This window comes from Rosa chinensis, chromosome 7 (genome assembly GCF_002994745.2).
Source record: "Rosa chinensis cultivar Old Blush chromosome 7, RchiOBHm-V2, whole genome shotgun sequence".
Classification (NCBI taxonomy): domain Eukaryota; kingdom Viridiplantae; phylum Streptophyta; class Magnoliopsida; order Rosales; family Rosaceae; genus Rosa; species Rosa chinensis.
The window spans coordinates 64562684-64575416 of NC_037094.1; the positions used below are offsets into that span (position 1 = coordinate 64562684).

Sequence of the window (12733 nt, forward strand, 5' to 3'; positions counted from 1 at the left end):
TTGAAAATGGAATATGTAATTTGTGCATTTCAGCCTGATCTGTCGCATGCCGTTACACCATTTTGGATTTTTCAAGTGTATCAATGTGTGAGAAGAAGTTAAAAAGTTGCATATTCATTCATGTCGTTCAGGTAGAGGAGTTCTAAAACAGCATAGTATATTCACACTTTTTTTAATTATTTTTAATACAAATCTCTCTATTTAACATACTTATAAAATCTGATATTCAATGTACGAAAAAAAGAATATATATTTAATTATTTACTATTTAGAGACGTGTGAATAAAATTTGTCGCGAATATTTTCTTTTTCTAGTTCCGTATTGGCGGGAAAGCAGACGAAACTTCCACACCGCTTTACCAGGTGGGGCTGGAAAGTAAAACAAAGCAGCATCACCGTAAATAGACAAACCACACAGGGGCATATCCGTCAAGATAGCGCCAAATATGTTAAAGCCCTCCAGCCTCCACTGTACTACTACTTCGCTTAATCCCCACCTCAAATTCGAAACCCTAGCCCCGCTAAGCTTCCTCCGCCGCAGATTCTCACAAACCCTCTCAGACCCTCACAGCCATGTCGCACTTCGGACGATCTGGACCGCCGGACATCAGAGACACCTACTCGCTCCTTGTTCTCAACATCACTTTCCGTAATTGCCCCCTCCTAATCCCTAAAATTCCACTCCTTTTTGTCAAAACCCTAATTTTTGTCCGATGACCTGATCTTTCTATGTGGCTTTTGCAGGAACCACCGCCGACGATCTGTTCCCGCTGTTTGATAAGTACGGGAAGGTCGTCGACGTGTTTATCCCCCGAGACCGGAGGACCGGCGATTCGCGCGGCTTCGCTTTTGTGCGGTATAAGTATCAGGATGAGGCGGCCAAGGCCGTGGATAAGCTCGACGGTGAGATGGTTACTGATCTCGAAAGGTTTTGAGTGGAAGAAGATAAGGTTTTGTGATTTTGATGAATTGAGGTGTTTTTGGTTTCAGGGAGAGTTGTGGATGGGAGAGAGATTATGGTTCAGTTTGCTAAGTATGGTCCAAATGCTGAGAGGATGTAAGTTTTTCGATATCTCTTATGATATTTTGTGCTGGGTTTCGTGTCGATTTTGGTTATGGATTTTGGTTGGGATTGTTGCTGTTTTTATTAATTTGAAGTGTTTGTGTTCTGTTTCCAAGCTCCAGTCACAAGGGAAAGATAAGTGAATCTTCCTCCAAGTTGAAAAGCAGCAGGTCAAGAAGCCGTAGCCCTCGTCCAAGGTGAGGTTCTTTCTTGGGCTGAATTTGGGTGGACATAAAATGGTGTAGTCTGTCATTGTGTAAACATGCTGAAGAATGCTAAAGAATGAAACACATTGCTGTTTTCTGTAGTAGGTTGGGATTGCTGATCTTCTGCGCTTATTTGATAAATAAAAAAGAAAAAAGAAAAAGGAAAGTATCAGACTTTTGATCTGATTTGTAGTTACTGATTCTTTAGCATCACTGCACTTCTACTTGGAGTTACCTCCTGATAAAGTTATATGTTAGTGAAGAATTTATCGTGGACCAGTCCACTGTTTGTTATAGTACATTTGGGCATTAGTACTCTTTTACTACTTGATGGTTGTGGATGTACATATGTAGCAGTTTGATGGTTGTGGCTTACCTACAGCATAGGGTCTAGCAGCTTAGATTATCAAATTCGTGTTTTTTTGTTGTTATTTTTATTTAATCCTTATCTTTTTGTTTGGGAGGATTATGTAATTTTGTTTTTTCAAGGGTCTTATACCAAGATCTTGGGTCCCCATTTCTTTTTCTTAGTGTTGGTTGCATGAATTACCGTTGTCTTGTTGTTATGGTGCCCCAGCATAAGGAAGAGGATCAAAAGCCTCTTTAGCAGGGCTCAGTTGGTCTCATTATTTTTTTTTTCCCCAGTATTTGGAATGCCTACTTCCTTGGATCCCAAACATATTTTTTATTTTTGCATTCTTTGAATGGCTGGATGAGGAGTTCTACTTTCATGTTTATGCTGCATGATGTCGATGATGTCTGTGTTTGGTTTCCTTCTTTCGACTATTCAACTGGACAGCTGTCTTCGCTTGGAGTTTTTTCAGTATTGAGTTTTTTATTTTTATTATTATTATTATTATTATTTTTTTTATAATACTCAATGGTTCCCAGGTTTCCATCTACTTGTTAAGATGATATGAATTAGATGTAGTTTCATTGCTATCGCTACTGTCTTTGTAGTATCTTCTGTGCCTGGTGAAAACTTGTAGGGCTGTAGTAGTGAGATGGCATTGTCCAAATATTGCTGATTATCTGCGATAGTCTATTTGTAGAAACTAGTGCACAGCATCTGATTCTTTACTTTTTAGGTATCGAGATGAATATAAGGATAGGGATTACAAGAGGAGAAGTCGCAGTCGAAGTAGGGACAGATATGACCGTGACAGGCACCATAGGAGTGAAAGAGAGCATCGCTACAGAAGCAGGAGCCGCAGTGCAAGTCCTGATAATCGTAAAAGGAGCAAATATGATGACGAGCGGCGTAGTCGGAGCCGGTCCTATGGAAGGTACAGAATCCTGCCTCTCCCCAATGCAGTCTTGTTTTACGAACTATTGTGCCTTACTAATGTGTTATTTGTAATATTTTTATTTCAAGTGTCTCACCTGCTCGGCCTAGCTCTAAATCTCGAAGGAGCCTCTCTCCTCGTAGGACACCTCCAAGGAGTGAGAGTCCTGATGCACGCCATCGTAATGACCGCTCTCCTACCCCCAAAGATGTCTCACCACAGGCTCGGCGTGAAGATTCTCTAAGTCCTCGTAAATCTGATGCTGATGTGAGCTCATAAACCACGCACATGAACCTTGTCAATTTGCAACTTATTATTGAATAATCAGTATCTGCATGAGTTGTTTACTTGGAATTTTTGTGCTGCAGGAATGATGGGTTTGCTTATCATGTGACCTGGGGTTCTATCCATGTCTTGAGACCTTCTGTTTACATCCTTGGAAAGTTGAGTTTCATGTACGATCAACATGTTGAATGTTTGCATTTGACTGCCCTGCAGTTTTGTTGAAGGTTAAAACATTTCTTTGTTGGACTAGTGAGTTTCTTAACTCATTAAGTTTGATGGTAGCTTTTGTATTCTGCTTTATCGGCTGGTACATTATAAGTGTTTGCTGTAGTTTTCATGACTGGGGAGTCTTCGTATTAATATTTAAAATTGTAACTTTTTAGCTTGTGTGCTTGGTTTGGTTTCTCCTATTTTAAATTTGTGGCTTGTGCCAATATTGAGATTTTATGTGCTTTTATCATATACTCATGATGTCCATATACTGGCCTTATTTAGTGATGTTCGTGAACATTGCTGATTGAAGAGATGCTGTACTAGCTAGCTGTTGGTGCTATTTTAACTACGGAAATGGTAGATGTCAATGTGTCATGTTGATGCTGAATGAAGTCGGGTCTTACCTGTTTTGCTTTGATGAAACTCTGGTTGGTGATGTTTGGGAGGAGTGAACATTGCTGGTGGTGCTATTTTGCCACAGATATGGTAGATGTCAATTCATGTTCATGCTGATTGCAGTCTGGTCTTAGCTGTTTTGCTTTGATGAAACTCTTTCGGTAAGGGTAAAAACTCAATTTTCAGCTTATATCAATGGGTTCTTGGTTTTTCCCTGATCACCCTTCTTTTGCTTTATTGATTTTAAAAGTTTGATCCTGCAAAGGAACTCTCGATGCTGTGGTTGCCTAAACTTGGTCGGAATTCAGGTGCCATTGCATGTAGCTGATGCAGTTTATATGAAAATGTCATTTTTGTTTTATTTTTGGAAAAGAGGGGTGGGTTTTAGGGGAGTGGGCCTAACTCTGGCTGGCTGCCCCTGCAATTATAGGTTTGGTCTATAATTGCGAGTCATGCCATGAATGGGGCAGGATTATATACATAGAAAAATACTGCACAATTTTTCAAATGCACGCTGCAAAATGAAGTGTTATGCTGTGTGAAAGTTATTCTAATACCGCAAGGTAACCATGTATAATAATTTATTGAATATATAGCTGTACATTTCCTTAATCCAGTTCTCTTCTCTTTATTGGTCTTCTTTTGGTTCTTGATATATGGATGTTGTAGCCCATCTTGCGTGCATGAGTGCTGGTAATAGCCCATATAGCTTGTTGGATATTAAAGGAAGTTGATGAAATGTGAGAGTGCATGATTTTCGGAGATCAATCACTGGGTTGCCTCATTTATTGTCTGGTTTGAAAGAAATTCATCTCCTCTGGAAGGGCTTACTCGGCCTTTTCCACTTGGAATTTTATGCCCCGAGTCAAATAGAATTGACTTGGTCATCATCATCAACTTTGGTTGATTGATAGAGTGACTTGGTCAGGATACAAAGTTGATAAATTATTCACCTAAACGTGCCGCTGAAGTAGTCACTGACCTAACGCTTGCAGCTGAATCCCAGTGAGATTTTGTTAGATATGTGACAATTCTGCTGATCCTGTGCTGCTAAATTATTGTGTACTTGCTAACTGTAATACCTTTCATCCAGAAGGTCTTTCTCATATGGGATGTCTTATTCTCTTGTTCACACTGTTTAGGGGAAATCGGCATCCGAAGTTTTATTAACACTCTTGATCACATAGCTAAATTTGGATTTGATAAGCGACCTGGCTATGATGCTGAGAGAGAATAAGACAATTAGGTTAGAGTTCGATTGCCTATTTCAATCTCACAAAAGAATATTTTTTATTAAAAGAATAATGTCAGGGCACTCTTTTCCCCTTATGATCAACAAAACTTGTGAGAGTAAAGTTTACACTTTCTAATTTTTTATTATACGATTCAAATTTTCATTCTTAGTACCTTAATTAATTTATTATTATTAATTTTTTTTTTTTGTAAAGACAACATTCGAGAGTGAAATTCATTTTAAAAGAGAAAAAGAGTGGATCATAAAATGAGAAGTGTGTGTTTCACCTTTTTATATTTAATCCTTATATATAAGGTGATTTTTTTTTTCTCAGTATATAGTTTTAGAAAATAAAGAGCTCAAACATAAGAAAAAAGACGAATTTTTTATTTTTTTAGAAGACGAAGTTCACCAAAATGCATAAGTCAGGTCTGTGATGTCATAGACCCAAGCAAGGAGCAAAGAGTAATCGACATCTAACCAACCAACAAGAACAAATAATTAGATAATTGATACCAAATCAAAATCCAGGCGACGATCCAAATCTCCGTATTTGAGAAACCATAATTTTGTAAAATCTTTACCCGCGTGCAGCATGCCATTTGTGGACCGCTTATCCAATACTTGCGTGAATATATATATATATATATATATATATATATATATATATATATATATATATATATGGGTGTCTCTATTTTATGCGTAATTACGATTCTACTAGAGGATCTGAAAATAAAATGCTTTGATTTTCTGCACGAGAAAGAGGTTTTGATTTTCTATTTGTAGAGCAGAAAACTATTGGGAAAAAATATTTGAGATAAGAAATCTGACTGGTACCTCCCTCAAACATGGACTTGTAAGAAGATATTCATAGAACAACAACAGAAGACTTTTCAGGTTCCTCAAATCCTCTTAAAATTCTTAGACAAACATACTCTTAACAGAAAATGGAAGAATGTTGCTAATTCTGGTCAGGTGTTATACCATTACAAGCACCATGGGAGCATCAATCTTTCAGAAACTAGGCTTTCTTTCGTTCCTCATCATGTCTGTTGTTTTCGTTTCGTCTTCCAAATATGTTGCTTCAGCTACTGTTTCTACTGATGAAGTTGATGCTCTTCTCCAATGGAAAACCAGCCTTCAAGACCCTCAATCACTCCTAACTTCATGGAGTGCTCAGCACTTAACAAATGCAACAAGTCCAACTTCATGGAGTGCTCAGCACTTCCCATATGACACAAGTCCATGCACTTGGTTTGCCATTTCTTGCAACAATGCCAAGAGTGTCACCACAATAAACCTTACTAAGTCGGGTTTACAAGGTACGCTTCACCAATTTTCATTTTCCTCCTTCCCGAACCTTCAGCACTTTGATCTCAGCATGAACTCAATCTTTAGTACCATTCCACCTGAAATCAATCAACTCTCCAAACTAGTGTATCTTGATTTATCTGATAACATGTTGAATGGTTCAATTCCTGCTTCTTTCGGAAACCTTAGCAGTCTTGCTTACTTGAATCTGGGTAGGAACTTTCTTACTAGTTCAGTTCCTTTAGAAATGGGCAATTTTCCAGAGTTGGTGGAGCTTTACTTGAATACCAACAAACTTACAGGTCAGATCCCACAAACTTTCGGGAACTTAAGAAAGCTAAAAGTACTATACATGTTTGAGAACATATTTGTTGGCTCCATTCCCTTGGAGATAGGGAAGTTGGCATCTCTCAGCAATCTAAGCCTTCACACCAACAACTTTTCTGGAAGTATCCCGGATTCCATATGTGACCTGAGACACCTTACTGCACTCAAACTGCATCGGAACAATCTTTCAGGCCCAATTCCGGAAAATATTGGAAGCTTGAAGTCTCTTCTTGTTCTAAATGTCTGTGAAAATCAACTCAGTGGTCCTATTCCCATGTCAATTGGTAACTTGAGCAGGTTAAAGGTTCTATACATCCGCGACAACAAACTCTCTGGTTCCATTCCTCAAGTGATAGGAGATCTTATGAACTTGACTGTGCTAAGAGTTGCTAGAAACAATTTGACTGGTCATTTACCACAGAATCTCTGCAAATGTGGAGTGCTTGCATCGTTTACAGCTAATGGAAATCGTCTCATAGGTCGAATGCCTGAAAGCTTGAGAAACTGCACAACCTTGTATAGAGTCCGTCTTGATGGGAACCAATTCACTGGAAATATATCTGAAGATTTTGGTGAATATCCAAACTTGAATTACATAAATCTAAGTGACAATAATTTTTATGGTGAAATTTCGGAGAAATGGGGCAAGTCTCTGCAGCTAACAGATCTTGAGATTGCAGGTAACAACATAACAGGTTCCATTCCACCTGAGATTGGTAATTTGACTCAACTACATGTGCTTAATCTTTCTTCAAATCATTTAGTTGGGAAAATCCCTTTGGGACTAGGAAAGTTGACCTTTTTGGAGAGGCTTATACTGAACGACAATCAACTTTCTGGTACTATACCTCAAGAACTTGGATCACTGACTGACCTTGAGTTTCTTGACCTGTCCAAAAACAACTTGAGCCAGTCAATTCCTAGTAGTCTGGGGAACCTAGTGAAACTGCACCACCTGAACTTGAGCAACAACGAGTTGAGCCATGGAACCCCAACCAAGTTGGGTCAGTTGAAGCAGCTGTCTGTGCTAGATTTGAGTCATAACTTTCTTAGTCAAGAGATACCGAAGGAGTTTTGTAATTTGGAAAGCTTGTTGACACTGAATCTGTCCCACAATAACCTCTCTGGTATTGTTCCCCAGGCTTTTGCTGACCTTCGTGGCTTGGAGTTTGTTGACATATCATACAATCGATTATGGGGTCCGATTCCAGAAAACAAAGCATTTCAAGAAGCTCCTATAGAAGCATTGCAAGGGAATCCAAGTCTGTGTGGCAATGCTACAGGTCTACAGCCCTGCACTAAGACTCCTGGCAAAAAGAAGCACAGCTCGAACATTGGTTACAAAGTCGTGTGCTTGGTAATCCCACCTGTGGTAGGAGTACTTATACTTGTTTTCTGTGGAATTTATATCACTTACAGAAGAAAAAAGAATTGTCAAAAAACAGATGAAGAGGACTTGCACCCTAAAGAATTTGAACTTCGTTCAATGTCGATTTTTGAAGGAAAATTGTTGTATGAAGAAATTGCAAAAGCAACTGAGGATTTTGATGATGCTTATTGCATTGGGAAGGGAGGCACTGGAAGCGTTTACAAGGCAAAGCTTCCATCTGATGACTTGGTTGCTGTAAAGAAACTCCATACTACTCAATGTGATGGTGAGAGGTGCTTTGAAAAAGAGTTCTTAAACGAGGTGATGGCATTGACTGAGATACGCCACCGGAACATTGTGAAATTTTATGGCTCTTGTTCACATCCACGACACTCACTTTTGGTTTATGAGTACCTAGAAAGGGGTAGCTTGTTCTCAATCTTGTGCAATGAAGAAGCAGCCAAGGAATTGGATTGGAGCAAGAGGGTGAATATCATCAAAGGTGTTGCTCATGGCTTATCATACATGCACTCTGATGTATCGCCACCAATTGTTCATCGGGACATAACCAGCAAGAACATTTTGCTAGATGCCGAGTATGAGGCTTGCATTTCAGACTTTGGAAGTGCTAAGCTGCTACAGCTCGGTGCAACTAACTGGACTGCTGTCGCAGGCACATTCGGATATTTAGCACCAGGTAACATAATTCATCCAAATGTCAAATATGAATCCATCATTTCATAACATAATATGTCCCAATGTGTCTAAATCATTGTCCGCTGTATATCATAAGTTCATAACTTCCAGTGTTTACCCTTTTTGGCAGAGCTTGCTTATACATTGAAGGTGACTGAGAAATGTGATGTGTACAGCTTCGGAGTATTGGCAATTGAAGTGATGAACGGGAAGTACCCGAGTGGTCTAATCAGGTCTTTGTTGTCACAAGCTGCAATCAGGGAAGGAAAATTGCCAGAAGATGTGTGGGACGACCGCCTTGAACCTCCCATGGGTAAAATTCTGGAAGAACTTCTTACTGTCTTAATGGTAGCAGTCGCATGCTTACATCCAAATCCACAGTTCAGGCCTACCATGTATGACGTTTCTCAGTTTATAACAATGCAAATCGATCTCTCAGACAGAGTTGGACTAATACAAGGCTCAATCTGTGTTTGATTATTTAGTGAGCAGAATCTGAACTTGGTTCTTCTTTGTATAGGCTAGTTGTGCAGCTACCAATTAAGTGAGATTTATCTTGGTATAGACTTAATCTTGTATTCAACCAACTGGCATATTGTTGTACATGCAACACAAATGTAGTAAAGTTTCTAGATATGTAATTTTGGTAGACTGTGCTAGTATTAATATGTAGACTGGATTTATATTGTTGACTCCCAATGCTTTGGAGTATCATTATTTGATTTGTCCTCTTCAAAATAATGTAAAAAATAAACGCCACTAGTGCCTTTCAGGGATGCTCTGTAGCTTGCCTTACCCTGTATGTTCATTTGATTTCATCACCAAAATTTGCTTCTGCTTCTGCAGAAACCAATGCTCTTCTAAAATGGAAAGCCAGCTTTCAAAATCAAACCCAACCGCATATTCTGACCTCATGGACTTACCTTCCCATTGCCACTAATTCTTCCAGAGATCAAAAAGCAAATGCAATCCCGTGTTTTTGGACCGGTATTTCATGCAATGCTGCTGGAAGTATCAGCAGAATAAACCTTACCGATTCTGGTATACAAGGTACACTACATGAATTTTCATTCTCGCCCTTGCCAAATCTAGAACACATTGACCTCAGCATAAATAAGCTATTTGGTGTCATTCCCCCACAAATCAGTTCTCTCTCCAAACTCATGTACCTTGATCTCTCCAATAATCAGTTGTCCGGGAGAATCCCACAAGAAATTGGTTTCCTGATAAACCTTCATACCCTAAAGCTCAATAAAAATCAGTTGAATGGGTCAATTCCTCAAGAAATAGGTCAGCTTAAATCTCTTCTTGTTCTTAGTCTCATAGAAAATCGCCTCACTGGTCCTCTTCCGTTGTCAATTGGTAATTTAAGCAAGTTAGAGGTTCTATACATTCGGGACAACCAAGTCTCCAGCTCCATTCCTCATGTGATAGGGAATCTCAAGAATCTGGTTGTGCTAAGAGTTTCCAGAAACAATTTGACTGGTCATTGCCTCCAAAAGTCCAAATCTCTGCCAAGGTGGGCGTCATTTCACTGCAAATAGCAATCGTCTGACAGGTAAAATTCCCAAAAGCCTGAAAAACTGCACAACCTTATATAGAGTCCACCTTGATAGAAACCAACTCACTGGAAACATATCTGAAGATTTTGGTGAATATCCAAACTTGGATTACATAAATCTAAGCGACAATAAATTTTACGGAGAACTTTCACCGAAATGGGGTAGGTCTCTGAAACTAACAAATCTTGAGATTGCAGGCAACAATATTACTGGTACCATTCCACCTGAGATTGGAAACTTGACTCATCTGCAGTTGCTTAATCTTTCTTCAAATCATTTGGTGGGAAACATCCCTGTGGAACTTGGAAGGCTCACTTCGTTAGGGAAGCTTATACTGAAAGACAACCAACTCTCTGGTGGCTTACCTCAAGAGCTTGGATCACTGACTGAACTTGAGTATCTTGACCTGTCCACAAACAAATTGAGCCAGTCAATTCCAAGTAGCCTAGGTAACTTTCTGAAGCTGCACCATATCAATGCCAGCAACAAGAAGTTAAGCCAAAGAATTCCATTTCAATTCAGGAGTTTAACTCAGCTGTCTGTGCTAGATTTGAGTCACAATGGTCTTGATCGAGAGATACCAACAGAGCTTAGTAATTTGAAAAGTTTGGTGAGGCAACAATATTACTGGTACCATTTCATGTTACTAAGGAAAAAGACATGTCAACAAACAAGGCAAAAACACATGTACCTACAACAGTTTGAATTGCGTTCCGTATCACTTTTTGACGGCAGATTATTGTTTGAAGAAATTGTAAAAGCAACTAAGAATTTTGATGCTGCTTATTATATCGGGAAGGGAGGGTTTGTGATGTAGGACGAGAATGGACCCAGTTTTGCCGAAAAATCATAAAAGTAAAGAAGCGGCATAGAATCAAGAAAAGTGATTGGAAATTGGGTAACTCACGCGTAATCAGGTTACTAGCCGCTGGAATATTCAAGAAGATTTGGTTTTGGACTTTTCGGGTTTCTCGTGCGAAAAGTCAGGTTTTGATTTTGAATCAGATTTGACTAACTTTTGGCTAGAATGTCCGTTTGAGATGCATGAGATCTTCAAGACTCATTTTAGTGAGCCCTATCAGATCTAGGCCAAAATGTATCGTCTTAATTATCCGATTCGTGATTTAATATTTTTAGGCTAGTTTTACATTCTTTTTATTTTAAGTTTTCTAGTTTATTTTGGATTTGTTTTGTTTTAATCCATGGGGTTTAGGGTTTCATTGTTAGTCGCCCTAGGGTTTCTTTTCTCATATATAAGCAACCTTAAACGGCTGCAGAACTATCTTTTATCATATTATCAATCAAAATTGAGAGTTTTCTCTTTTATCTCTGGTGGACTCCAGAATCTTTGTTTTAGGTTTATTGCTGGTAAACCTAGTTATCAATCCGACTGCGTCAGTTTGGAAGCGTTTACAAAGCTTAAGCAAAGCTTCCATCAGAAGAAGTGGTAGCTGTAAAGAAACTCCACAGTGCATGTGATGGGGAAGGCCGCTTTCAAAAAGAGTTCTTAAGCGAGGTAAGGGCCTGGACGGAGATACGGCCTCGAAACATTGTGACGCTCTATGGTTTCCGTTCACATACCCGGAACTCTGTATTGGTTTATGAGTACCTTGAAATGGGTAGCTTGTTTTCAGTCTTGTGCAATGAAGAAGAAGCTAAGAAATTGGATTGGAGTAATAGGGTGACTATCATTAAAGGTGTAGCCTTATCCTACATGCAGAATGATGTGTCCCCGCCAATCGTTCATCGAGACATATCCAGCAAGAACATTTTGCTAGACGCTGACTATGAGGTTCACATCTCAGACTTTGGCACTGCTAAGCTTCTAGAGCATGACTCATCTAACCGGACTGCCGTTGCTGGCACAGTTGGATACATAGCACTAGGTAATGTATGCAACAGTACTGATTTCTTACTACTCAGGCCGACATCTTATGTTGTTAGGCTATCATCTCAATTACACTTTAAAATTAGAATACCTGTGACCAATGCTCTGATGAAATATTCTCCTAATTCTTCATAGACATAGTTGTTGCCTCTGAAAATCAAGCCATCAAGCTTTTCTGGAGTTGGAGTTTCTGGAGTTCTGAAGAAAGCCTTGGTTCCCGAGTTTGGGTGGTGTATGGAACAAAAATGGGTTGTGGAGTCTCTTGAAGGCAAGATAAATGAGTTGGAAAGACAATTGGCGTCCTTGAAACAAGAGAGACAAGAAGTGGGGGAAAAACTCCTTCAAAGGAGTAAGCAGTGTTTCCAAAGCCAAGGACAACTGAAAAAAATAGAGGCCGAATTGAAAAATTCCGAGCCTAGGTGTATGCAACTTGAGAGTGACCTTCAGGATACTAGTTGTACCTTGGGAGCTCTTAAAGCTTTATTAGCCGAGTAATGATGATTGATGTATGTGGCTCTTTTGTCGGCCATTGGCCGGTTTTTGTAAACATTTGAAAGTTATGGGCCGATGAAAAACTTAATTAATTATTTGCTTGCCGGTAGATTATCATAAACATCGTTGGGTCATGGATAGATAATACCTTGTAGTAGTAAATGCAAGTGAAGTATAATGGTCAAGCAAACAAACTGGAAATCTGATTTAAATAATCTTTTCGGCTTAATTGCATCGGCCAGGATCAAGATGGCCTAAACATATATACATTATAAACTAGTGGCCATCTTTTGGTTACACCATTATTCAGCAGCTCGCGCTTCCCACATTGTGGGATAATGTTTCTTTAGGTATTGGCCATTAATGGGCATTGCGTGTCGTTCACCATCTTTATCTCTCAAA

At 39.2% G+C, this 12733-nt stretch overlaps 3 protein-coding genes across 6 annotated transcripts; all 3 read left to right on the forward strand.

Moving 5' to 3' along the window:
• The first annotated feature begins 472 nt into the window (after window positions 1–472).
• Window positions 473–4040, forward strand: LOC112179347 (serine/arginine-rich splicing factor SC35). 3 transcript variants are annotated; one of them, XR_002927727.2, is made up of 9 exons: window positions 473–649; window positions 745–903; window positions 991–1057; window positions 1180–1260; window positions 2358–2555; window positions 2645–2822; window positions 2924–3089; window positions 3336–3610; window positions 3700–4040. XR_002927727.2 is itself a non-coding variant. In XM_024317744.2 (7 exons), the coding sequence occupies exons 1-7, from the start codon at window positions 574–576 to the stop codon at window positions 2927–2929; spliced, it is 765 nt and encodes a 254-aa protein (XP_024173512.1). In that variant the 5' UTR covers window positions 473–573; the 3' UTR covers window positions 2930–3233. The 3 variants fall into 3 exon arrangements, 2 of the variants coding, with proteins under 2 accessions (XP_024173512.1, XP_024173513.1); XM_024317744.2 differs by lacking the exons at window positions 3336–3610; window positions 3700–4040 and having other exon boundaries at window positions 2924–3233; XM_024317745.2 differs by lacking the exons at window positions 3336–3610; window positions 3700–4040 and having other exon boundaries at window positions 1186–1260; window positions 2924–3233.
• A 1420-nt stretch (window positions 4041–5460) lies between these two features.
• On the forward strand, window positions 5461–9023 carry LOC112177142 (MDIS1-interacting receptor like kinase 2). 2 transcript variants are annotated; one of them, XM_040511844.1, is made up of 3 exons: window positions 5465–6008; window positions 6300–8390; window positions 8520–9023. In XM_040511844.1, the coding sequence occupies exons 1-3, from the start codon at window positions 5642–5644 to the stop codon at window positions 8864–8866; spliced, it is 2805 nt and encodes a 934-aa protein (XP_040367778.1). In that variant the 5' UTR covers window positions 5465–5641; the 3' UTR covers window positions 8867–9023. The 2 variants fall into 2 exon arrangements, with proteins under 2 accessions (XP_024171125.2, XP_040367778.1); XM_024315357.2 differs by having other exon boundaries at window positions 5461–8390.
• A 2543-nt stretch (window positions 9024–11566) lies between these two features.
• LOC121050694 (protein NSP-INTERACTING KINASE 3-like) lies at window positions 11567–12334 on the forward strand. Its single transcript, XM_040511562.1, has 2 exons — window positions 11567–11842; window positions 12002–12334. The coding sequence occupies exons 1-2, from the start codon at window positions 11567–11569 to the stop codon at window positions 12332–12334; spliced, it is 609 nt and encodes a 202-aa protein (XP_040367496.1).
• Window positions 12335–12733: the final 399 nt, after the last annotated feature.

Excerpts from the sequence above, each read along its gene's own strand:
- LOC112179347 (XM_024317744.2), top strand. The coding sequence starts at position 574 with ATGTCGCACTTCGGACGATCTGGACCGCCGGACATCAGAGACACCTAC. Across the intron at positions 1,058-1,179 it reads GGTCCAAATGCTGAGAGGAT|CTCCAGTCACAAGGGAAAGA; the intron begins GTAAGTTTTTCG and ends TCTGTTTCCAAG. Across the intron at positions 2,556-2,644 it reads CGGAGCCGGTCCTATGGAAG|TGTCTCACCTGCTCGGCCTA; the intron begins GTACAGAATCCT and ends TTTTATTTCAAG.
- LOC112177142 (XM_024315357.2), top strand. The coding sequence starts at position 5,642 with ATGTTGCTAATTCTGGTCAGGTGTTATACCATTACAAGCACCATGGGA. Across the intron at positions 8,391-8,519 it reads ATTCGGATATTTAGCACCAG|AGCTTGCTTATACATTGAAG; the intron begins GTAACATAATTC and ends CCTTTTTGGCAG.
- LOC121050694 (XM_040511562.1), top strand. The coding sequence starts at position 11,567 with ATGGGTAGCTTGTTTTCAGTCTTGTGCAATGAAGAAGAAGCTAAGAAA. Across the intron at positions 11,843-12,001 it reads GATACATAGCACTAGGTAAT|CCATCAAGCTTTTCTGGAGT; the intron begins GTATGCAACAGT and ends CTGAAAATCAAG.